Genomic DNA, 24,760 nt, shown 5'->3' on the forward strand with positions numbered 1-24,760 from the left:
CCTTGATTTCAGCATTAGAGGCATCACGCTGGGTCACCAGCCCATTCAGCAACTCACCCTGGGCATCGATGCGGGTTTCAGTTTCCTCCACGCGGCATCCGAGAGCCGCCATGTCCGCCTTCAGATCCGCTACAGACGCCATGATGTCGGCCTTATTTTTTTTCAGATCGGCTCTCAGCTCCATGAACCATCGACGCGCCTCATCACGATCCAAAGGAGTGAGACTGGTTCCTGCTCCGCTTGCCGTATCAGGCTGCAAAGCACCCGCCATCTCCTCCGCGTCAGATAAATCGCCATCTCGGCCCACGGCGCCATCTTGGTCTGGATCTGGTGGCTGTTTCTTTAAGAGCTTAAATTAAAAAAAAAAAAAAAAAAGCTTAGAAATTGTAAGGCCTGTCTATTTTTTTCTGCGTCACCTGACGTGTGTGTCGGCTCAGCATTGGGGTGAGGAGGAAATAAGAAAATTACTTCTTACCTGCTAATTTTCGTTCCTGTAGTACCAAGGATCAGTCCAGACGGTGGGTTATGTCCCCCGTCCAGCAGATGGAGTCAGACAAGGCTTCGGAGGGTGCTGTCATATAAACCAGCGCACCCTTTGTAGAAACTCAGTATAGAGAATATCAAAGCCAAAATAAACCATTACTAAGGATGGATCAAGTATCTCAAACATAACAGATCGTAAACTAAGGCAACTGGTGCCAGAACTGTAACTTGCAGAAAGAACCGTGTAACAGTCTCATATGCTGAGATTAACAAACCGGTATCAGAAGGAAAAGAGTAGATCGAGCAGGGAAAGGATCCCCTAAACCCAGTAATCAATGAGGCGGGCATCTGGACTGATCCTTGGTACTACAGAAACGAAAATTAGCAGGTAAGGAGTAATTTTCTTTTCCCTGTACTTACCAGGATCAGTCCAGACGGTGGGATGTACCAAAGCTTCCCTAAACCGGGTGGACCCTGCTTAAATGATCTGTTCGCCGAAGTGTCCGGAGGTTGACAACGGCAGGTGAAGTCGGTAATGACGTGCAAAGGTGTGAAGGGACTTCCATGTCGCTGCCCGGCAAATCTCTTGGGCGGAGACGGATTGTACTTCGGCCCAGGATGCGGCCTGCGAGCGGAGAGAATGGGCTTTGACGCCCAGCGGCGGGGTCCACCCCGCACCGATGTACGCTGTGACTATGGCTTCCTTGAGCCATCGCGCAATCGTCTTCGAGGCCTGGGAGCCCTTCCTCGGCCCAGACCACAGGACGAACAGGTGGTCAGAGACTCTGATGTCGTTAGTGACCTCCAGGTAGCGAATTAAAGCGCATTTGACATCTAGAAAGAGAAGAGGACCTGGTTCTCCCGCTGAGAAAGACGGGAGCTCTACCGTCTGGTTCAGGTAAAAGGACAAAACGACCTTGGGTAGAAAGGAGGGCACTGTGCGTAAGGACACACCCCGGTGTCCGTAAAATGTAGGTAGGGTTCCCGGCAGGAGAGCGCTTGAAGTTCCGAGATGCGGCGTGCGGAACAGATGGCCACCAGGAAGATGGTCTTGAGCGTGATATCTTTGATGGTGGCTTTGCGCTGAGGCTCGAAGGGAGGCCCGACCAGGGTCTTAAGGACCAAATTGAGACTCCAAGAAGGGCACGGGTCCCTGACCAGGGGCCGTAGATGTTTCGCCCCCTTGAGAAAACAGGCGATATCCGGCTGCACTAGGAGAGAAGGATGATCCGCGTACTGAATGAGCGAGCCCAGAGCGGCAACCTGAACTCTAAGGAGAGTTGTAGGTGAGGCCTTGATCCAATCCATCTTGGAGGAACGCAAGGATCCGAGGAACCGTGGCCCTTGAGATATGCGTATTATGCACTGTACACCAAGCCTCGAAAACCCTCCAGACCCTCACGTAGGCGGCCGAAGTCGAAGTCTTCCGGGCCTTGAGGAGAGTCGAGACCACCACGTCAGGGTACCCTTTGCGCCAGAGGCGGCGCTGTTCAAAAGCCAGGCCGCAAGACAGAAGCGTTCTGCCTGCTCGAAAAATACTGGTCCCTGATGGAGTAATCGAGGAAGATGGCCCAAGCGAAGTGGGCCATCCACTGCCAGATGAAGCAGATCTGCGAACCAAGAGCGACGTGCCCATTCGGGAGCTACCAGAATGACGGGACCCCGATGGCGCTCTATTCTCCGAATGACCTTGCCCACCAGGGGCCATGGGGGAAAAACGTAGAGCAGAAGGTGTTCCGGCCAAGGGAGCACTAGAGCATCCACTCCTTCTGCACCTCGCTCCAGCCTGCGACTGAAGAACCGAGGTGCCTTGGTGTTGCGGGACGTCGCCATTAGGTCTAGGTGAGGCGGTCCCCATTGATGAATGAGAAGTTGTATTGCTTCGTCGGAGAGAGACCACTCTCCGGGGTCCAGTTGCTGATGACTCAGGTAGTCCGCCTGAATGTTGTCTACGCCCGCGATGTGCAAAGCGGCTAGGCGCGCTACGTGCTTTTCCGCCCAGGACATCAGAGGGACTGTTTAGAGTGACACGTGCCGCCTCCTCGTGCCTCCCTGGTGGTTGATATACGCTACTGTGGTCGCGTTTTCTGATAAGATCCTCACCGCTCAATTCTGCACCAGGGGAAGAAAGTGAATGAGGGCCAGGCGCACTGCTCTTGTTTCCAGCCGGTTGATCGGCCAGGTCGCTTGTGCCTTCGTCCCCTGCGCTGAGCTCCGGTCGCATACTGCCCCCCAGCCGGATAGGCTGGCATCGGTGGTGACCACCACCCAATCCGGTATCTTGAGAGAAATGCCTTGGGCCAGATGCCGCGGGTCCAGCCACCAACCCAAGCTGTCTTTGGCAGACTGGGGGAGAGGGAGCACTATCTGGTAGTCTTGCGAGACTGGTTTCCAGCGAGAGAGCAGAGCTGCTTGTAGGGGACGGAGGTGAGCAAAGGCCCATGGGACGAGGTCAATCGTGGAGGCCATGGAGCCCAAGAGCTGTAGATAGTCCCAGGACGTGGGTGCTGGTAACACAGTAAAGCGCTGTATCTGCTCCCGGAGGGATTGGGCTTTGTCCGGGCGTAGGAAAATTTTGCCCTGAAGAGTGTCGAAGCGTGCTCCCAAAAAGTCCAAGTACTGCGAAGGAATGAGGGAGCTCTTGGTGAAGTTCACCACCCAGCCAAGGGACTGGCGGAGGCTGACGACCCTGGAGACTGCCGCCTGTCCCTGGGAAAAAGACTTCGCGCGAATGAACCAGTCATCCAGGTAGGGGTGAACTAAGATCCCCTCCCGTCTCAGGGCAGCTGCCATCACCACCATAATCTTCGTGAACGTCCGCGGGGCGGTCGCCAGCCCGAAGGGGAGTGCCTGGAACTGGAAATGCTGATTTAGGATCTTGACGCGAAGGAACCTCCGATGGGCCTTGAGGATGGGAATGTGGAGATAGGCCTTTGTCAGATCGAGAGAGGCGAGGAATTCTCTCTGATGTACTGCCGCAATCACGGAACACAGCGTCTCCATGCGGAAGTGGAGGACCCTCAGGGATTTGTTGACCTCCTTGAGATCCAGGATTGGGCGAAAGGACCCGTCCTTCTTGGATACGACGAAGTAAATTGAATAATGACCCGAGCCCACCTCTCCGAAGGGGACGGGAGCGATGGCCCCAAGACTCAGGAGTCTGTCCAGGGTCTGTTGTACCGCCAGTCTCTTGGGGCTCGAGCCGCATGGTGAGAAAAGAAACCTGTCCCTTGAGAGGCAGGCAAACTCCAATGCGTAGCCGTTCCTTAAGATGTCTAGGACCCACTGGTCCGAGGTGATGTGGACCCACTCCTCGTAAAAGAGAGAGATTCGTCCTCTGATCCTTGGGGTCGAGGAGTGGGGAAGCGCAGCATCATTGGGTGGGCTTGGACGAGGCTCCCTGACTCGCCCCCTCCTGAGTGGGCCTGCGACCGTGAAAGGAACGAGGCCAGAACTGGAATCGAGAAGACAGTGTCCGGCATCCCAAATGTTTGTAACTGCGGTAGCGACGCTGCACCCGGGATCGGGTTCAGGAGGGAGTAAACGACCTGAAGTTCTGCTGGCAGTCTTCTGGCAGCCGGTGGACCGAATTCTCCCCCAGAGACTTGATGATCTGGTCGAGATCTTCCCCAAAGAGGAACTTACCTTTGAAAGGAAGAGAGCCCAGGCTGGACTTGGAAGAAGTATCCGCCAACCAGTTATGAAGCCATAGTAGGCACCTCACTGACACCACCGAGACCATAGATCTCACCAGGATGCGGAAGAGGTCATACAAAGCGTCAGCTCCGTATGTATGATGGACTCTAGCCAATCCACTTAGCGCGCTTCCTCGGGTGGTAGGTCTTGCGAGGTGAGGAGCTGTTGGACCCAGCAGAGTCCTGCCGTCTGCGCCAGGGAGCTGCAGATGGCCGCGCGAATTCCCAGAGCCGAAACCTCGTTTGAGGTAGACTTCCAACTTTCTATCCTGGAGGTCCCGCAGAGCTGTGCCACCTGTCACCAGTATAATTGTCCTCTTGGTGACCGCCGAGTCCACCTTCGGAACCTTGAGCAACTCCAGGAAGTCCTCCGGGAGAGGATAAAGCTTCTCCATGGCTCGTCCGACCTTAAGAGAGGTCTCGTGAGTATCCCATTCCCTGGCCTGAAGCTGAAGAAAGATGGGATGGGTGGGAAAGGCCCGGGACAGAGAGTGCAAACTGGCCAGGAGAGGATCCCCCTTCCTGGCTGAAGAGGCGACGACAGGCGCAGAGGGCCCCGGTGGGTCAGGTGGGGGATCAAGGTCCAACTCCTGAAGGATCTGAGGGATAAGGTCCTCGAGCTCGTCCTTCCTAAAGATGCGGAGGACCCGCGGGTCATCGACATCTAGCTATGCCTTCGAAAGAGGATGAGACGGGGGATCCTCCCCGGATCCGGGAAAGAGCCCCCCCTCCCAGCGAGAGGGGTGCAAATTGGACCCTGGGGCCCCTTGGGAGGCCCCTGACGCCCCCCCCCCCCCCCCCCCGGGATCCCAGGTCCCCTGTGGAGCATCCGCTAACCGAGGGGTTTTGGCAGGAGGAGGTTCCGAGATAGGCACCCTGGGAGCCTCCAGGTGCTGCAAACATGCATTGTGCATAAGCACGATGAACTCCGGAGAAAAAGGTGGGGGGCCTGGGGGGGGGGGGGACAATAGGAGAGGCATCCGGGGGTCCCTGGTCCCCTAAGGGGGCAATCGGTAGTAGGATCGGTGGAGGATTTTCCCCGGGATACTCTTCTTCCTCCTCTAATGGCTGCAGTGCCCGATCTGTCGAATTCAAAATGACCGCCGTTCCCGGCGAAGGGGTTGGCCCATGATGTCCGGTTCGTGGCGTGAGAAGAAAAGGTGTCCAGCGGCCTGGAGGTGCCCTCCCCACCAGGGAGGCACCGAGAACAAACACCTTCCCTTGAAAGTCTCGACTCTGGCTCGCCACAGGCCGAGCAGCGGGACGGCCGCAGCATGCATGCAGGCGGCCGGGGGAGGGAGGGGGGGCGAGCTGCGGAGGGCCCGACAAAATGTAGAATCGCTGCGAGGAGCGGGAAGGCGCAACAGCGCTCCCCCGAGTATTACCTCTCTGCTGCAGCGGCCCCGGGGAATGGTCGTCTCGGGGCTGCGGGGCAGTCCGTGGCGAAAAGAGTGGGGAGAGGCTGCCACCACCAGCTTCCACCACACAGCGCAGCTCCGGAGCTGAAAAGCAAAAATTCACAAACAAAGCAAAGGATCCACTTACCCAAGAGCAGAGGGAGGGAGAGAGTGTAGGAGGAGAGAAAATGACTAAAACAGCCCTGCCTGCAAGTCACCAAAACTTTCCGTCCTCCTCAGCTTTTTTTTTTTTCTTTTTTTACAAAACTAACTTGATCCAACCTTGAAAAGAAAAACCCTTAGAGAGAACAACCAAAGATTTATCCTTCATGAAGGGGAAGCACTGGGTACCCTTACTTCTATCTGCTGGAGTCGGAGATATACTGAGTTTCTACAGAGGATGCACTGGTTTATATGACAGCACCCTCCGAAGCCTTGTCTGACTCCATCTGCTGGACGGGGGACATAACCCACCATCTGGACTGATCCTGGTACGTACAGGGAACGCGCAGCTGGGGCTGTTTTTCAGCACCCGAAGCCGGGACAGCAGCGGCAGCGTTATTTTCTCCTGCTCTGGGTTATTTTTAGCCGCGTCAGGCGCAATGCCGTCTCCCATTGAGTGCAGGAAAGCCTGTCGAGCCTGCAGGGGGAGGTTTTCTCACCTCAGTGCAGCCCTTTTCTGCCCTGCCTGTGTCTCTGGAAGTGAGGGAGCCCCGGCAAAAGGATCTGGGGGCAAACGGTGCACACGAGCTGTAGGCCCTGTGCAGGAGGCTCCAGTGGGGGTGAAAGAGATGATGGCCATTTTAGCTCCACATGGCAGGAGCCCTGACATGGATGGGGAAGGCAGGGACTCCCCTCCCCCACTTTCTCCAGTGCATCAGGGGCCTGGAGGAGGGAGAGATGTGCCAGGGGACGCAGGGGAGGACCTGGTACCCATGGAGCAGGGAGACCGCTGCGGATTTTGTTTTATTAATGCAGGAGGCCTATCTCGCCAGGCAGGAGCTGGCGGCAAAGAGGCCAGGTTTTCAGACGATCCGAGGCAAGACTAAGAAGGCTTGGGCTGAGGTGCCTCCCAGGATGGGGGATCTTTCCTCCAAGGATTCTGATGGTGCTGATCCGCCCGCAGGTGGACCAGGGCTCTGGTCAGGGCATGGATCCGGTGACTAATCCGCTGGGGGACCTGGATGCAGATGAGGTCCTTCTGGCAGAAGGGGATGACCCGAGGGTGATCAGGTTATTCCGTAAGGAGGAATTGCGGCCTCTCATCCCTCAAGTTCTGGAGGAGCTGGGAATTAAGATTGCGCAGGAGGATTCCGACAATGAAGGAGGGACTCCGTGGACCTCCGAGGGCATTCCCTTTGCTAAAGCTGGTAAATAAGCTGATTGACAGGGAATGGGATTTCCCAGAAGCTGGTTTGAAGGTGGCCAGGGCTATGGCCATGCTGTATCCCCTGCCAGAGGATATGCTAGAGCTGTGGAAACTGCTGAAAGTGGATGCGGCAGGGTCAGCAGTCACAAAGAAAACTATGATTCCTGTGGCAGGGTCGGCAGCCTTGAAGGATGCCCAAGACCGGAAAATCGAGATCCTGTTGAAGAGGCTGTTTGAAGTCTCGGCTCTGAGCCTTAGGGCTGCACTCTGTGCTAATCTAATACAGAGGGCTTGTTTGTGCTGGGTGCAGAATGCGCAGGTGAAGGCAGCGGAAACCTCTGCGGAGCTTGGCCAGGATGCTCAGTTGGATGCGGAGGTGGCCTATGTAGCCTATGCGTTCTATGATACGCTTCACACTTTGGCTAGGAATATTGTGTCCACGGTAACCACACAAATGCTTCCATGGCTATGTAATTGGTCAGTGGATGTTTGGTTGAAGGCGCAGCTTTGTAATCTCCCCTTCAAAGGAAGGTTATTGTTTGGGTAGGATCTAGAGAAGCTGATGAAGCATTTGGCATATTCTAAAGGGAAGAGGTTGCCCGAAGATAAAAAGGGAACTAAGAAGACTTTCCAGCTTCGCACTCACTTCCATGAAATGAGATTTCGCTCCAGCAGAGATTCTTCAGATTCTAAGCAGAAGCAGGGTTCAGGAAGGCAGCAGTCCTTTCGAGGGACCTGTAGACCAGCCAGATAGAGTTCCAGACAGGGCTCTGGAGGTGCAAAGCCCATCCAGTGAAGGCAGGCTGGGCCACTCCTCCCTGGTGGCGGTCAGAGGAATATTATCACATTTTTACGAAAAGTGGACCAGAATCACTTCGGACCATTGGGTGTTGGAAGTAATAAGGGAAGGCTCCGCTTTTGAATTTTCTCAATCCCTTCAGATGCATTCGTGGTGTCCCGTTGTACTACGCCCGGCAAGCAAGTGGCAGTGCAGGACATCTGCTGCGGCTACATCGATTGGATGCCATCCTCCCGGTGTCAGGGAAGGTATTCTGTGAACTTCGTGGTTCCCAAGAAGGAGGGCTCGTTTCGGCCCATTCTGGATCTGTAAAGGGTCATCGCAGCATTGCAGGCGCCACATTTTCAGATGGAAACGTTATAAACTGTGATTGAGCGGTGCGCAAAGGGGAGTTTCTGGCCTCCTTGGATCTTACGGAGGCATATCTCCACATTCCTGTCAGAGCATACCATCAGACGTTTCTACGCTTCATGGTGCTAGGGGAGCATTTTCAGTTTCGAGCTCTTCCCTTCGGGCTAGCTACTGCTCCGAGAGCATTCACAAAGGTAATGGTGGTAGTGGTAGCGACCCTCAGAAGAGAAGGGATACTGGGGCAGCCATACCTGGACGATTGGTTCATTTAGGAGAAGTTGGAGGTGGAGTGTCTCTGTAACATTCAGCGAGTGACAGAGCGCCTGGAGTCCCTGGGCTGGGTGATAAACCAAGCGAAGAGCCATCTGGAACCATCCCAGTCCTTGGATTATCTGGGAGCACGATTCGACACCTGGTTAGGCAAGGTGTTTCTTACCCTGGAAAGGGTGCTCAAGTTGCAGTCACAAGTGGTTTGCCTGAGGGACCTGTCGGTCCCCAAGGTCTGGGATTATTTTCAGGTGCTAGGGTCCATGGTGTCTGCACTGGATTTGGTGCCATGGGCATTTACACACGTGTCCACTTTAGAAAGCACTCCTGTCCCATTGGAATCCAATGTCTGAGGAGTTTCAGCTGCCATTACCGCTCCAGGAGGAATCCAGGTCCAGTCTCTCACTGTGGCTGCCATGGTCCAATTTAGAGAAGGGAATGGATTTGGAAGTTCTGGACTGGGTGGTAGTAACCACAGATGCCAGTCTGAGTGGTTGGGGAGCGATATGTCAAGGATCTACAGCCTAAGGGCAGTGGTCTCCGATGGAAGCATCCTGGTCAATCAACCATCTCGAAATAAGGGGGGTCCGGAGGGCGCTACTGTTCTTTTTTCCTCGGTTTCAGGGACGGGCGGTATACATGTTCTCGGACAATGTGATGATGGCCTATATCAATCGACAAGGCGGAACGAAGAGTCACTTGGTGATTCAGGGGGTTCACGAATGCTTTGCCTAGGCGGAATTTCATCTTGCAGCACTTGCAGCCTCTCACATGGCAGGGGTAGACAATGTGCAGGCAGATTATCTCAGCAGACAACAGCTGGACCTGGGAAAATGGGAGCTGTCAGCGGAGGCCTTTGCGCTCATTCAGTGCAGGTGGTGCAAACCCCAGTTCGATCTCAATGCAAAAGGGAAGAATGCCAAGGTGACCAAGCTTTACAGCTGCCAAAGGGAGTTTGGGTCCACAGGGATCAATGCCCTAGTTCAGCCATGGCCAGAAAGGCTCCGGCTATATGTCTTTCCTCCGTGGCCTCTTGTAGGTTGGGTGTTGAGTCGCATTGAGCGGCATCAGGGTCAAATGATCCTGATAAGGGCCGGAATGGCCGCGCCATCCATGGTTTGCAGATCTGGTTCAGCTAGTGGTAGATGGGCCTGTTTTGTTAAGCCACCTGAGGGGAGTGTTACATCAGGGACCTATCTTGTCGGAGCAAGCAGATCGCTTCTGTCTAGCAGCTTGGCTTTTGAGAGGCAATATTTCTGCTTGAAAGGATATTCCGAGCCGCTGATTACTACTACTCTTCAGGCTAGAAGATCCTCTACTTCTTTGGCATATATCAGAGTCTGGAGAGTGTTTCAGTCCTGGCGTGGGGTCCATGACACTGATCCTTTGCAAGCGAATGTTGCCCAGGTCTTGGCCTTTTTGCAGGAGGGCTTAAAGGGTTTGACCTATAATTCTCTCTGAGTCTAGGTGGCAGCTTTGGGTTGTTTCAGAGAGAGGTTGCAGGGAAGACCCTTAGCATTTCATCAAGACGTAGTGTGTTTTCTGAAAGGACGAAGCTTTTGTGTCCTCCAGTCCATAGACTTTGTCCATCCTGGAATCTTAACTTGATCCTAAGAGTACTGTGTGGGCCTCCCTTAGAAACTTTGCGAATGGTTACTTTGAAGGATCTTACCCTGAAGGTGGTGTTCTGGTGGCGATTTTGCTTGGCAAAACGGATTTCTGAGCTTCAAGCCTTATAGTTCAGAGAGCCTTTTTTGCAAATTTCTGATGATGGGGTCTCATTGCGGATAGTTCCTTCCTTTTTGCCCAAAGTAGTGTCATCTTTTCATCTTAGCTAGACAGTGGAGCTGCCGGGATTTTCTCACCTGACGCCCGATTCTCCCCATGCTAGGGAGCTTCATCTTTTGGATGTGCGTCAGGTTCTCCTCAGATATCTCAAGATGACCAATGGATTTCGGTGCTCAGACCATCTTTTTGTGTTATTCAGTGGACCAAAGAAGGGTTGCAAAGAGACTAGGAGTACGATTGCTCGTTGGTTGAAGGAGGTGATAGTTTCGCCTTATATTAGTAAAGATCGGTCGATCCCTGGGAGATTGCATGCGCATTCTACTAGGGCACAGGCAGCCTCCCGGGTGGAGTGTCAGTGTCGCTGCAGGAGATTTGTCAGGCAGCAACTTGGTCCTCTTTGCACACTTTTACCAGGCATTACTGTTTGGAAGTCAGGGCCCCAGAAAAGGGCTCCTTTGGTGAGAGTGTACTGTGTGCAGATATTTCGAGATCCTGCCCAGGTTAGAGGAGCTGGGTACATCCCACTTGCCTGGACTCTTGGGGTATGAACAGGAAAGGAACATTGATTCTTACTTGCTAATGTTTGTTCCTGGAATACCACAGATCAGTTCAGAATCCCGGCCCATTAAAATGCTTTTCGAAAGACCTCTCATGATTCTGGATGCTCCTGGTGATGCAGACTTAAGTTGTGTGCTGCAGAATAATATTATATTTAGTTCTTACTTGTTGGAGACTCAAAATTATTTTCTTGCCCCTAGTTCAGGGGTCAGTTTGGTTGGGAGTTTGCAACTTGTGCCCCAGTTTGTTTGTTTTTAGAGGACGAGATCCTGGAGGTTGGGGTTAGATATTTTGGCTTGGGTACAGGTCAGTACTGAGGGGACTGCAGGTGGCACTCTCGGATATTTAGCAATGCCTCAAAGTTTTGTTCTCTGCCTCCATCTGCTGGTAGGGATGCATAAACCAACTTGTCTGGACTGATCTGTGGTATTCCAGAAATGAAAATTAGCCGGTAAGAACCAAGTTTCCTTTTTCTCCTTCCCACTAATAATATATTGTGGGTTCTTGCAGGTGAGAGTCTCTGAGAAAAAATGGAGCAAGCAAACAAGCCATGGGAGCCAATGTCTGGTGTGAATAAGCTGAGATATATGTATTGTGATATATATATATCGTACTAACAACAATTTTTCAAAATAAATATAAAACCCTAGTGCTCACTTCTGAGAATGAGCACTCGTAACATTAACAAGACAGAGAGAAAACAGCAGTAATAATGAGCACAATACCTATAATGCAGGCAAGCACTAACCACAAATCACTTCCTTCAGCAAGCTGTCCTCTGATTTGTGAGCTGTGATTGCGAGCAGGAAATTCTAGAGAGGACAAAGATGGCTGGGGCCTCAGGCTCATGCAGAGCCTGTCTCAGGTCAGACCTCAGCAGAAGTCAGTCCCTCCTCCCAGGTGTGGATCTTATTTCTTTGGTTGACACATGCGCTGTATAGTTTACTGTGTCTGCAAGCTAAATCTGGGCAGATGCCAAGGTCTTTCTAGCCCTCCTCTCTCTCTTATCATACTGAGAGATCGGTGCTGAGCTTCACTGAGCACAAAACTTTAATTTCCTAACGTATAGCCAGATCGACTCAGGACCAAGGGGTTTATGCTCCCCTGCCAGCAGATGGAGACAGAGTCAAGTTTCAAAGCTGACATCACCCTAGATACACCCCTGCAGTGACCTCAGCGCTTCAGTATTTCTCCATCAGATGCGGACATGCTTTCCCTGTAGGGCTCACTGAACCTTTTGGAAGAAGAAATTCTACTTTTCAATTGGAGAAAAGATTGAGCCCCATTCTCCTGCGGTGAAACCTAAAGGTCCCTCCCCCAGTTGACAATTCCTGAGGTGATTTTCGAGATCCCTCAGAGGTGCGTCTTGGTCCAGTAGCCAGTTCCCAGCGTGGACTTTGCTGCAGAAGCAGCTGAAAGGCAGCGGGTGAAGGAAGCTGAGCACTCTCACCACGCAGCTGGAGACCATCTCTGAACACAGCCGGTAAGCGCTGAGCCCAGGTAAGTAAAAAGAGAAAAAGAGAGTATTTCCTCCAGATTCAGAGACGTTGGAGGGGTTTCGGTAAGACTTCTTCCGGTCTCCTTGCTTGGTGCGCCGTACCGATGTTGTTCCTGATCCCGTTGGGGTAAGGGGAAGTGGGCTTCCAAGCTAGTTGAGCGGCCCCCCTGGTGGGCTAGGCCCTGCTTTAGGCTTAGTCAGCAGACTGCGCAGTAGGCTTAAGTGACACCATCTTGCATGCGTTTTTGTGCCTGTAATGTTATCATGGAGCTTTGGTATGCACAGTGCATGTTGGCTCTGCACACGTGCTGTGCGCATAATGCTGCGCACAGGCAGTGTGCATAACGTCGCGTTCACACATATGCACACAATTTACTAGGCGCAGAATACAAGTAAAGCCAGGTGCACAGGCTGTGCGTGGCCTTGCTGCAGCCTGCGTAGGCACTCGAAATCTGTGCGCATAAAATTTTAAGCATGAGCCGTCTGAACTCGCAGTTACCATCGCCAATGGCTCTGGCAGCAGAGAAACATAAGCGCCTTTCTCTCTGCACTGCTTGTCATATTAGGGCTGCACAGTCTGACCTGGATTCTTGCTTATGTCAGCACTGTGAGGAAGCCCAGAGAGAGTTGGCCTCCCGGACTTTGCTAAGCCTGGCTTTCCATTCAAAGGATGGGTCAGCCACAGCTTTAACCAGAAGAACCCTGGTTCAGAGTAACTCCGGGACTGGGTCATCCATGGAAGAGGGAAATTTAGTGGCATCTACCCCAGTACCATTTATTTATCTATGTTATTTATTTATATTGATTTATGGACCGATATTCTGGTTATCAATCATACCGGTTTACCACCCAAATAAATTAAGTAAAATAGATGTGAAACATATACATCATTTTAAAATAAACAATTATATACTAATACAGCATAGCAAATCAACAATAAAACACAATAATTATCAATTAAAATTAAAACAAGTTAAAGGAATAAAAATAAAATAGAATAAAACCAATAAGCTAAAAAAGTAAAATAATATGCATTAATTTTGTTCTTGCTGCTCATATTTTATGTAGGGACTTATATGCTAAAAGCCTGTTTTAAACATCCATGTTTTAAGCTCTCTTTTAAATTTTCGGAAGTTTGCTTCCAATCTTAGCTCGGTTGGAAGTAAATTCCAAAGTGTTGGACCGGCAATTGTAAGGGCTCTGTCTCTTACTTTAAGTGGGCTATCTTTACTGTTGGGATGGAAAGTAAACCTTTATTGGTCGATCTAAGATTACGCTGGAGAGAATAAAGATGTATGGCAGCATTTTCTCATTCCATTTGATCGTTATATATTGATTGATGAAGTAAACAAAGGACCTTGTGCTCAATTCAGTTTTTCACGGGCAGCCAGTGGAGATCTATCAGGATTGGAGTAATATGATCAAATTTTTTGGTACCTGTTAATAATCTTGCCGCTGAATTCTGGAGTAACTGAAGGGGTCTTAAGATGGTGTTGGGTAGTCTGAGAAATAAGGCATTGCAGTAGTCAAGTTTAGAAAAAATAAGTGTTTGCAAAACAGTCCTAAAATCGTTTGGGTTGAGTAAAGGTTTCATGGGCCCGGCAACCTTCAAGCCTTCATACAGATACAGTCTGCTATTTCACTTGCCCCTGTCCAGATGGAACCTCAGCCGGTAAGCCATCCCTCTCCCAGTCCTATCGGCAGACCTTGAGGCATGCCTTGACTCACCATGGGTATCCTTGGCAGGGACTTGGATGACACGGACAAAGAAGAAGATTCATATTCCTTGGAAGATGGAGAAATACCCCCTGGTTTAGAACTGTATCGGACCATGTTACGTTTTTTCCGTAGAGACGAATTGCCAGCCATGGTTTCCCAGACCCTGAAGATGCTGGGAGTTCCTGGGTGGACTCTGTGACGGAACCAAAGAAGAATTCCATTCTGATTTCCCTACGGAAAGCCTTTTGCTACTTTTCAGTACTGGAAGTCATCCAGGAGTTGATTGACCTGGAATGGGATGCCCCAGAAGCAAGATTTAAAGGTGGATGAACATTAGAAGCTCTATACCCACTTGTTCCAGGAGCTAGAGAACGTTTGCAGTTCCTAAAGTGGATGTGCTATTCTGTGCATTCTCTAAGCAAACTATTCCAGTGGAGGGAGGAGTGACCTTAAAGGATGCGCACAATAGGCGGATGGAGTCTATCCTTAAACAGGCCTTTGATGCAATAGCAATGACCTTACAGATTGCTTCTTGTTGTGCCCTGGTAGCTTCTCTTCTCCAAGTTGAATAGCCCTAATTTCTTTAGTCTTTCCTTATAGGGGAGCTTAGGGATGTGCATTCGTTTGCAACGAAATAGGAAATATCATCTCTATTTCCTATTTCGTTGCGTTTGGGGGGGGGCGACGAAACGATAAGAAAACTCATGAAATTTCGTGTGGTTTTCTTATCATATTTCGGGGGGGGGGGAGAAAGGGCACATTAAAAAAAAACAAAAAACAACCCACCCCAACCCTTCAAATTTAATTAATTGCGACCCCCCCCCCCAAGACTTACCGAAAGTCCCTGGTGGACCAGCGGGGTCCCGGGAGCGATCTCCCCCTCTTGGGCCGTCGGCTGCCACTAATCAAAATGGCGCTGATGGCCATTTGCCCTTACCATGTAACAAGGGCCATCAGTGCCATTGGTCGGCCCCTGTCACATGGTAGGAGCAATGGATGGCCTGTGCCATTTTTTAAGATGGGACAGAGCCTCAGGGACTGTTCCACCAGAACATGGTAGAGGGCGAAAGACATAGACCTCTGCTGAGAAAGGGTTTGTGTGTCAATCTTTTTTCTTGGCTTTCTTGGAAAAACCCAACTCTTCTCTAATTTGCACCCCTGGTGGGTCGGCTACTTCACAGGCAAAGGAGGGAGATAGCTCCAGGCTGTCCTAGTAGGACAAGGCGTTAATCCTCACAGTGCTGGAGCACTATGTATTTACCCAGGTGTGAGGACTACCATCCTGCTTGTCCTAGGAGAAAGCAGAGTTGCATACCTGTAACAGGTGTTCTCCTAGGACAGCAGGATGTTAGTCCTCATGAAACCCTCTCTCCTCCCCTGGGAGTTGGTATCTCTATGAATTAGCTATATCATGGACTGAGGGACTCTGCTTAGGGGGCAGGGTGATGACTACAGCTGTACATGCTCAGTAGGGCATGCTGAAAGCTCTAGAATCTTTGATATCAAAGTTCTATGCCGGGCTCCATTCGATGATGTCATCCATGTGTGAGGACTAAAACTTCCTGCTGTCCTAGGTAAACAATTCTGCTTTTACCCTCCTCCTTCCCTACACTAATTCACAACAATCTCAGGAAGACTGGAATTCAAAAAATTCCCAGCTATAGATGACAGAGGAAATAGTTTGTTATGTTTTTTAAATTTTTAAACCCATCTATTCTAACTACTTTCACCACATCAGCTGGCAACAAATTTTAGTGTAGTTATGTGCTAGGTAAAAAAAAATATTTTCTCCAGTTTGTTTAAAAAGTGCTACTTAATAGCTTAATAAATTGCTGATGTTAGTACTGTTTGAAAGGGTGAATAACCATTCTCTATTTCCCCTTCAAGATTATATGGACCTCTTGTATCATCTCTCAGTAGTTCCTTCTTCTGGGAACAATTTTAAATAAAATGTTTGACTGCCCTGTGATATTTTGACATATTTGACAGGTGTTTCGGGAAAAAAAAGGTTTATCTACCTTATAAATGGGCTCTGACCGACGGCCCGCAAATGCGCAGTAGAGAGCAGCTCTACCGCGCATGTGCGGGCCAGCACGTTGGTCAGAGCCGTGCGTGCCCGAAACAAAAAACATGGCGGTGGGGCCGCAGGAGCGGCGGCGGCGAAGCAGGAGCGGGAGGAGGAGCAGAGGCGCCGCGCGCGAGTGACACCCCCCCCCCCCCCCCCGAGATCTGCCGGCAGGAGAAGCAGCGCCGCGCGGGAGTGACACCCCCCCCCGAGATCTGCCTGCAGGAGCGGGAGGAGAAGGTGGTGAGAGGGAAGGTGAGAGAGAGAGAGGGAGGTCAGAGAGAGAGAGGGAGGTGACAGTGGGAGGTGAGAGGGAGGGAGGGAGGTGAGAGGGGGGGGGGGTGAGAGTGAAGGAGGAAGGAGAATGAGGGGGAGGGAGTGGGAAGGAAACGGACCGAGCCCGTTGTTACGGGCTTAACGGCTAGTATTCTTTATAAGCCGGATGTAATGACTAATTTTTCATAATAACATTTTACATTTCTTTAGTTCAAATATATTTGGTAAAGTAGTTTAAAATCAGTAAATGATTTTAAAAGCACTATATATTAAATTAGTGATAATTTTTTTATCCATGTGAGAAAAGGTGGATTTTATATCGCATTCATTGGCCATTCAGTGAGTGGATAACCAAAGGAGCTAAATTAGCACAAGTTTGAAATTTGTGTGCAGTACTCCAGTCATCAGGGCTACTGTGTATTCGCATATCTTTTCATAAATACTCATAATTCAGTTATTTTTCATACGTAAAATAAAACAATCTTACATTCATTCACCTCACTCACTGTGTTTGAATCAAAAATACTGGCTTGGAGTTTCTAAAGACCACTGTTAAGAAATTTAAATATCAGTGGAGAGTGGAGGCCTGCAGGGGAATGAGGAAGACGGCTTGGGAAATGAAGCTAAAATCACAAAAATACTGTAAGTGCATACATTGCCATTGAGTCTGTGATCCCTATTCTATATTTCTGAACTTCTCTAATTATATTTTAGGCATTTTAGACTGTTCAGTTTAGTTAAAAGTATATTTTCTGGCATTTTCACAGTGACCAGCAGGTAATGAACATATGATAAAATAAACATTTGTTCCCTGTACGTACCAGGATCAGTCCAGGACACCTGGGTTGTGACTCCGCACCAGTAGATGGAGACAGACTAAAACTTGTGGGCGGAGCCATATATGCCCCTGTGTCAGTCACAGCCCCTCAGTCTTACTCTGTCTCCAGTAGGTGGTGCAGGTCCGGTCACAGCCTCTGCCTGCACTGATTCTGGTAGTTAGTCAGGTTTTCTGGAATTTTTCCTTCTTTATTTTGGTTTTGGGCAATTTTTTTCTTCTAAGTAAAGAAGAATTTAGTTTTGGCCTTTGTTCATCTGAAGAAAGAAGACTCCCTCGTCCTGAGAGCCTCCCAGGGGGGTTGGGAGGTTCTGAGGGGACCATCCCCCCCTGGTAGAGGCCGCTGCTGAGGGTCGAGGACCTGGCCCTTGCTGGCAGCAGCGTCGGGGGTGACACCGGGGAGCCCGGTTCACTCACCCCCGCTGGAGCAGGCAGGTCAGGACCAGGGACAGCGTCCAAGCGGCAATCGCAAGTAGTAAAAAAAAAAAAAAAAAAAGAAAAAGGTCTGTTTTGTTTTGTTGTGCGGCTTCCTCGCCTCGCCGGCTCTCCGTCCTTCGCGGCTTCGTTCCGGGGGGGGGGGGGTTGACTTTAGTGGAGATCCCTGGGCACTTGCCGGTCGCGGGGGGGATGCCACGTGGAGCCTCCTGCCGCGCACGCCTGTATAGGGGCGGTCAGAGTCAGGTCGGGGTACCTTGTTTTCGGTCAGCGTCGGGGCCGCCCTGCAACGAGCAGGCAGGGATAGCGCTGCTGTTCCGTGCGCGGGAACGGCGGCCATTTTAGCTGCAGTTTGTCCAGACCACGAGACAGGTCTTAGCAAATGGAGGTCTCCCTCCGGCGTTTTTCCCGCAGCAGCGAGCCCCCGGGGGGGCCTCCCCGGGGTGGAGGGGCTGCTTCTCTGGTTGAGGTCAGTGCGGAGGGGGCCTCCTATGTTTCGGAGGCCTTCTTTCTTCGGTTTTCGCGTTCCTTTTACGGACGGTCCTGAAGGGCAAAAGATCTAGGCAGCAGAGGGGGAAAGCTGGAAAAGGATCTGGGAAGCCCTCCGATCCTCCAAAGCAGTAATGTCCGGTGCGGGGCAGACCGCAGGAGACGGACTCAGGAGCCCTCCGACCCTCCAAAGCTGAAGTGCCCGGTACGGGGCAGACCGCAGGAGACGGACTCAGGAGCCCTCCGACCCTCCAAAGCAGAAGTGCCCGGTGCGGAGCAGACCGCAGGAGAAGGACTCCGGGTCCTTCTGTTCGGAGGACACAGCCCCGGACGCAGCCCCGGCTGGGGGGGCGCTGATGAGCCGGAGGTAGAGGGGTCAGGCCTGCCAGGTACCAGCACAGGTACAGCAGTGGATGGAGATGACCCCAGGGTAGTCCGCTCGTTCCGGAGGGAGGCGTTGGCTCCCCTTATTCGGGCCATCCTGCAGGAATTGGGAGTGGAGGCCCCACAGGTGGAGTCTAGACCGGGAGCCAGGCTGGATCCGGTCTTTTCCAGCTCTCCGGCCCAGCGGTGGCCTTCCCGTTCCTCTGTTCGGCTGCGGATATATTTTCCGGGAAGGGGATTCCCCGGAGCTGGACCTGAAAGTGAGTAAAGCCGTGGACAAGTTGTATCCATTGCCAGAAGATACCCTGGAGCTTCTTCGGGTTCCCAGGGTGGATGCAGCGGTGTCGGCGGAACCTGAAAGGTCAACGGTCCCGGTTACAGGAGCGACTGCTCTCACGGATATCCAGGATAGGAGGAGGGAACTCCAGCTGGAGCAAGTGTTTTCAGGGGTCGGCCTTGATTTGTAGTCGCTTGCGCTGCGTGTTGGGTTCCGTGGGGCTCGGGTGTTCCAGGCCATCGCGGATCGGTCGGAGGAGAAGGCGCGGCAGGCGGATCGCCGCAGATGCTTTCTATGACTTGCTCCGGGCGGCCGCCAGAGCTATGATCTCGCCAGGGTCAGCGAGGCGCCTCCGACAATCGTATAGGTCTTCCTCCTTCCGTACCCCGCAGTGGCAGCGGCAGTTCCTTTCGGGGGAAGCGTTTCGGAAGACAAGGCGATCACAGGGGCCAAGTCTTCGCAATGAAAGCTGGTCGGCCCACCTCCCACCGCGGCCTCAGCTCGCCGTCCCCAACGTCGGGGCGCGGTTGCTGTCATTTTTACGGGAGATGGGCCGGTGTAACGTCGGACCGGTGGGTCCTCAATGTGATAAGACACGGCTACGCGTTAGATTTGGCTCGTACCCCAGTGGACAAGTTCCTTGTCTCACCCTGCAAGGCCCCAAAAAGAAGGCGGCGGTGCTAGACACCATCCAACGCTTGGAAAGCTTGGGTGCTATTTCCCCCGGCCCGGTCAGCCAACACGAGGGGCGTTACTCCATTTACTTCATCGTCCCAAAGAAAGACGGCACGTCCGGACCAATTTTGGATCTCTAAGGGGTAAACCGCTGTTTTCGCGTTCCTCACTTCGAACTGGAGACGATTCGTTCAGTCATCGCCGTGGTACGGCCCGGCGAGTTCCTAGCCTCCCTGGACCTCTCGGAGGCGTATCTTCTCATAGGCAGTCTGCCGTCGTTCCAACGCTTTCTCCGGTTCTGCATTCTAGGATGGCATTTTCAGTTCGAGCACTCCCGTTTGGGCTCGCGACGGCCCCCCGTACATTCCCGAAGGTAATGGTCGTGGTGGCGGCGCAGCTGCGCCGGGAAGGTCTCCTGGTCCATCCGTGCCTGGACGACTGGTTGGTTTGGGCGCAGTCCGAGGATCAGTGTCAGGTGGTAGTGGCCAGGGTCCTACTTCTTCTGCAGTCCCTAGGATGGGTGGTCAACTTCAGCAAGAGTCATCTGACACCCACGCAGACCTTGGAATATCTGGGAGCTGTTTTCGACACGAAGCAGGGCACGGTGTTCCTATCGCACGACCGGGTGTGCAAACTGCAAGCCCAAGTACGGCGCTTATTGTCTCTCCGCCAACCGCGGTCTGCGACTACCTTACGGTCCTAGGGCCTATGGCTTCAACGCTGGCGCTGCTTCCCTGGGCATTCGCTCATCTGCGACCTTTACAGTCATCCTTACTATCCCGCTGGAAGCCGGTCTCGGAGGGATTCCATCTACCGCTTCCTCTAGCGGGCCACGCGAGGTCCAGCCTGCTCTGGTGGCTGGATCCCAGTCGTCTGTCCTCTGGAGTCTCTCTTCGGGTGCCCAATTGGACAGTGGTGACCACGGATGCCAGCCTTTCCGGTTGGGGAGCGGTCTGCCTGCGGAGCTCGGTCCAAGGCCTATGGTCAGCGTTGCAAGCCCAGTGGTCTATCAATCGCCTAGAGACCAGAGCGGTCCATCTGGCCCTGCAAGCCTTCCTACCGTTGCTGCGGGGAAAGGCAGTCCGAGTGCTATCGGACAATGCGACCACCGTGGCCTACATCAACCGCCAGGGCGGGACCAGGAGCCCCCAGGTGGCGGAAGAAGCTCAGCGCTTGATGGCCTGGTCGGAGCAACATCTCAGCAACCTCGCAGCGTCTCACATTGCGGGAGTCGACAACGTGCATCTCAGCAACCTCGCTGCGTCTCACACTGCGGGAGTCGACAACGTGCAGGCGGACTATCTCAGCCGTCATCGTCTGGATCCCGGAGAGTGGGAGCTGGGGGACGAAGCATTTCTTCTCATTTGCGAAACGTGGGGTGTGCCCCACATGGATCTGATGGCCACGTGGCACAACGCGAAGGCCCCGCGATTTTACAGTCGACGTCGAGAGCGGGGGGCAGAAGGCGTCGATGCGTTGGTGCTTCCCTGGCCGACGGATGTGCTGCTCTACGTGTTTCCCCCGTGGCCGATGATCGGCAAGATTCTACGGCGCATAGAGTTACATCCGGCCAACTTGATCTTGGTGGCACCGGAGTGGCCTCGCCGGCCGTGGTTCGCAGACCTCGTACAACTGGCAGTAGCGGCACCCCTTCGGTTCCAGGGAAGGGCGGCCCTGCTCCATCAGGGCCCCGTCTGTTTGGAGGATGCGGATCACTTCTGTCTCGCGGCATGGCTTTTGAGAGGAATCGACTGAAGAGAAAAGGTTATTCAGATGCGGTGGTGGCCACGCTACTGCGTTCCAGGAAGCAGTCGACGTCCTTGGCCTACGTCCGTGTCTGGGTGGTCTTTGAGAACTGGTGCGTGCAGCGTGGGGTGGACCCCACTTCGGCTTCCGTCTCTGATGTTCTGGCGTTCCTCCAGGCGGGTCTGGCCAAAGGTCTGGCATGCAGTTCCCTACGGGTCCAAGTGGTGGCGCTGGGGTGTTTGCGAGGTAAGGTCCGTGGTACGTCTCTGGCGCTTCACCCGGATATTGCTCGTTTCCTTCGGGGTGCTAAGCACCTTCGCCCCCCGTTACGTCTTCCTTGTCCGGCTTGGAACCTCAATTGGGTTCTCTCCGCTCTATGCACGGCGCCGTTTGAGCCCTTGAAACGCGCAACTCTTAAGGATCTCACTTTAAAAACGGCATTCTTGGTGGCGATTGCCTCGGCACGGCGTGTTTCCGAGTTACAGGCCCTGTCCTGTAACTTCCTTGCGTATCTCTGATTCGGGGGTTTCCTTACGGACGGTTCCTTCCTTTCTTCCGAAAGTGGTCTCGTCGTCTCACGTAAATCAATCGGTGGAGTTGCCCGCTTTTGCGTGCAGAGAGTCCTCTGTTCCAGAAGAGAGGGAGTTACGGAAGCTTGACGTACGGAGATCCCTTCTCCGATATCTGGAGGTCACTAATCCGTTTCGGGTCACAGATCATCTGTTTGTCCTGTTCTCTGGACCAAAGAAAGGAGCTGCAGCGTCCCGCACAACGATCGCTCGTTGGCTCAAGGAGGCCATCAGTTCGGCGTACTTGGTGCGGGGGAAAACCTCTTCCCGTGGGGCTGCGGGCTCACTCGACTCGATCTCAAGCAGCGTCTTGGGCGGAAGCTTCTCAGGTGTCGCCTCAAGAGATTTGCAGGGCGGCTGCCTGGAAGTCTTTGCATGCCTTTATCAGGCATTGCCGGTTGGATGTCCGGGCTACCGAATCCGGAGGGTTTGGAGAGAGGGTACTCCGAGCGGGACTCTCTGCTTCCCACCCTCAGTAGGTTGCTCTGGTACATCCCAGGTGTCCTGGACTGATCCTGGTACGTACAGGGAAAGGAAAATTAGTTTCTTACCTGATAATTTTCGTTCCTGTAGTACCAAGGATCAGTCCAGGATCCCGCCCGCAGTGCTGCGCTGAAGTAATGGAGAGTCCGCTCTTTGTTCTGAATTACTCTGTTCCGCTTGTTTGGCTCTCTCGATTGGAGAGTCCGTTTCCAGGAGGGGTGTTTCTTTCCCCGTTCTATTAGCGGTTTATAGATAGTTTAGTTCTCTGGTTGTGTTCTACTTTGACATTACGTATGACTGAGGGGCTGTGACTGACACAGGGGCATATATGGCTCCGCCCACAAGTTTTAGTCTGTCTCCATCTACTGGTGCGGAGTCACAACCCAGGTGTCCTGGACTGATCCTTGGTACTACAGGAACGAAAATTATCAGGTAAGAAACTAATTTTCCTTTCGGTGCGCCACAAGGATCAAACAAACCTGAAAGTGTGCCCTGATATAAAAAAGGTTGAGAAACTCCGCACTACACTATTCACCCCTCTCAATTAGGGCAGCTGACCATGTAGTCCTACTCTCTTGTTTCCATCCTTTAACCACTTACCAATCCACAATAGGACATACTGTACATTTATTTACTTGGTGTTGTTCTTATGTGGATTTTAGGTTGGAGTGCATTTTTGGATGTTTTACCAGTATATTTTGTAATGTGATTTGCCTGTAGAAGTTGTATGTATTTTTTTATATATAGGGTGGGGGTGTTATTTATTTATTTATTTATTTTTAGAGATGTGTTATTACCTTTTGCTGCTTCACTAAGAGTAAGGTTGTGGTCAGCAATATTTAGGGATTGTGTTTGATTATTTTTTAATGTGCTTTATTATTTTTTATTGATGTACCTTGTTTCTATGCTGTAAATCGCTTTAGAGCTGCCTTTTTTTCAAGGAAGGAAGGAGATATATAAGCCAAAGTAGAAAATAGTCTCTTATCCCATGACTTCTTAATTTCTCATGAGGGACTTTATCAAATACCGTGTGAGGAGTTACTCAGCATATATTAATTGAAAGTACCCTAAGTTGATATGTATCGAAGTTATTCATTTTTCTTGTATTACATGTTCCTTGTATCGCTCCCAGGTGACTGTTCTGTTTCCATGTAAACCGGTGTGATCTGTATTCTATACAGGAGCGTCGGTATATAAAAATTTAAAAATAAATAAATAAAATAAATATGGTTGGGAAGTTTAGTTTTCCACAAAATAGATATGGAAAAAACTACCTCCACACTGCATTGTAGCAAGGCCCAGCAAAGTGTTTCAATTGTGATTGAAGGAAAGAATTTCCAATTAATGTATAATTTGTAGCATGCTGCACGCACTGTTAGTACAATGGATCAGTCTAATTATTCCACTCTGCCTGCTTTCCATTTCAGAGTACCCTGCTCTCCGGTTTGTCTCGTTATTTTCGCCGCGGAGGTCCCTCCTCCCCTGCCGGAGGAGTTCTGCCTTCCTCCCTCTCCAGGGTGGGAGCTGAGGGGCAGGAGCCCCTGATCCAGTTGGTTCAAGCTTTTGTCAGACATGTTCAGAGATAAGACCAGGAAGCCCTGTGCTTAGAATCTTTTCCTCAATTCATGCTGCCCCCTCCAAAAAAAACTTCCCTTTTCCTCCTAGGCCAGATCATTGAAATGCTGAAAGAGAGCCTCAGGGGCTTTCAGTGTCACCTGGCAGGAACCAAGAGGGAATTCATGGTTGTTTCATTGAGCTGATTGAGTGAACAGAATTCTCCAAACAGCTGCACTGAGGTGGGGAGCACAGCCAGTACTGCTTGTTAAAACTTTGTATCTCATTTAGGATCCATGAGGGAAGCAGGATGTACAAACAAATCACAAAAAAAATATTCCTTCTGGGCATTAACTTGATTACAGTTCAAACAACTTGCTGTTCCAAGGTGTAACAGCCCCTATGGTTGGTTGCCTCGTCACCCTGTCACATTTAATCTTGGTTCCTTTTGTGAATGAATTCTGTGGAATTCCATGGAAGAGAAGTAGAGGTTTGGAATGCATTTTAAAAATCTACTTTGTTTCATTTTTGTAACCATGTCCTATTTATACTGATATTAAAACATTTGTTTATATATGTGTGGGATTCAGTAAGTGGAACATTTTTATTTACAGAATGACGGCAGCGTGTGGTGGTTTAACAAAGATATATTGCATCTGTTCCATGAAGACAGCACAGATGAGCAGTAAATAGCACTTCCTCTTCATCCAATCTAACTAGTCGAGATGAATGGGTTATGCCCCCCAACCAGCATATGGAGACAGAAATGAAAAGGTTTGCTGATGTTGCTCCTTGTATGCATCAGTGCTGACCTCAGCCTGCCAGTATTCTCTTTCTCCAGCAGATGGTGGATGAGCATCTCTTGCTGTGGACTGAGCTCTGATAGGCTGAATAGGAATATTGTGAATGGCTCCTGAGGTGAAAGATTTATTTTCACTCCTTCAGTTAAGCAATTTCTATGGATTGTATTGGAAGAATTCCATGCAGCTCCTGAAGTGAAAACCCTGTGCTCCCTCCCTCAATGGAACACAGCCTAGATTACAGGGGA

General features: G+C 51.4%; 1 protein-coding gene across 6 annotated transcripts in view; it reads left to right on the top strand.

Moving 5' to 3' along the window:
* Positions 1-24,284, top strand: part of NUP188 (nucleoporin 188) — a 370,052-nt gene extending 345,768 nt beyond the window's left edge. For 5 of the 6 annotated variants that reach the window (XM_029612592.1, XM_029612589.1, XM_029612591.1 and 2 more), the window contains exon 44: positions 23,586-24,284. In XM_029612592.1, the coding sequence (XP_029468452.1) occupies positions 23,586-23,744 (159 nt within the window). In that variant the 3' untranslated portion in view covers positions 23,745-24,284. Of the gene's footprint in view, positions 1-11,217; positions 12,015-23,585 lie in introns of those variants that run through there. The other variant, XM_029612594.1, reaches the window with a different exon arrangement.
* Positions 24,285-24,760: the final 476 nt, after the last annotated feature.

Source organism: Rhinatrema bivittatum, chromosome 8, assembly GCF_901001135.1.
Source record: "Rhinatrema bivittatum chromosome 8, aRhiBiv1.1, whole genome shotgun sequence".
Classification (NCBI taxonomy): Eukaryota; Metazoa; Chordata; class Amphibia; order Gymnophiona; family Rhinatrematidae; genus Rhinatrema; species Rhinatrema bivittatum.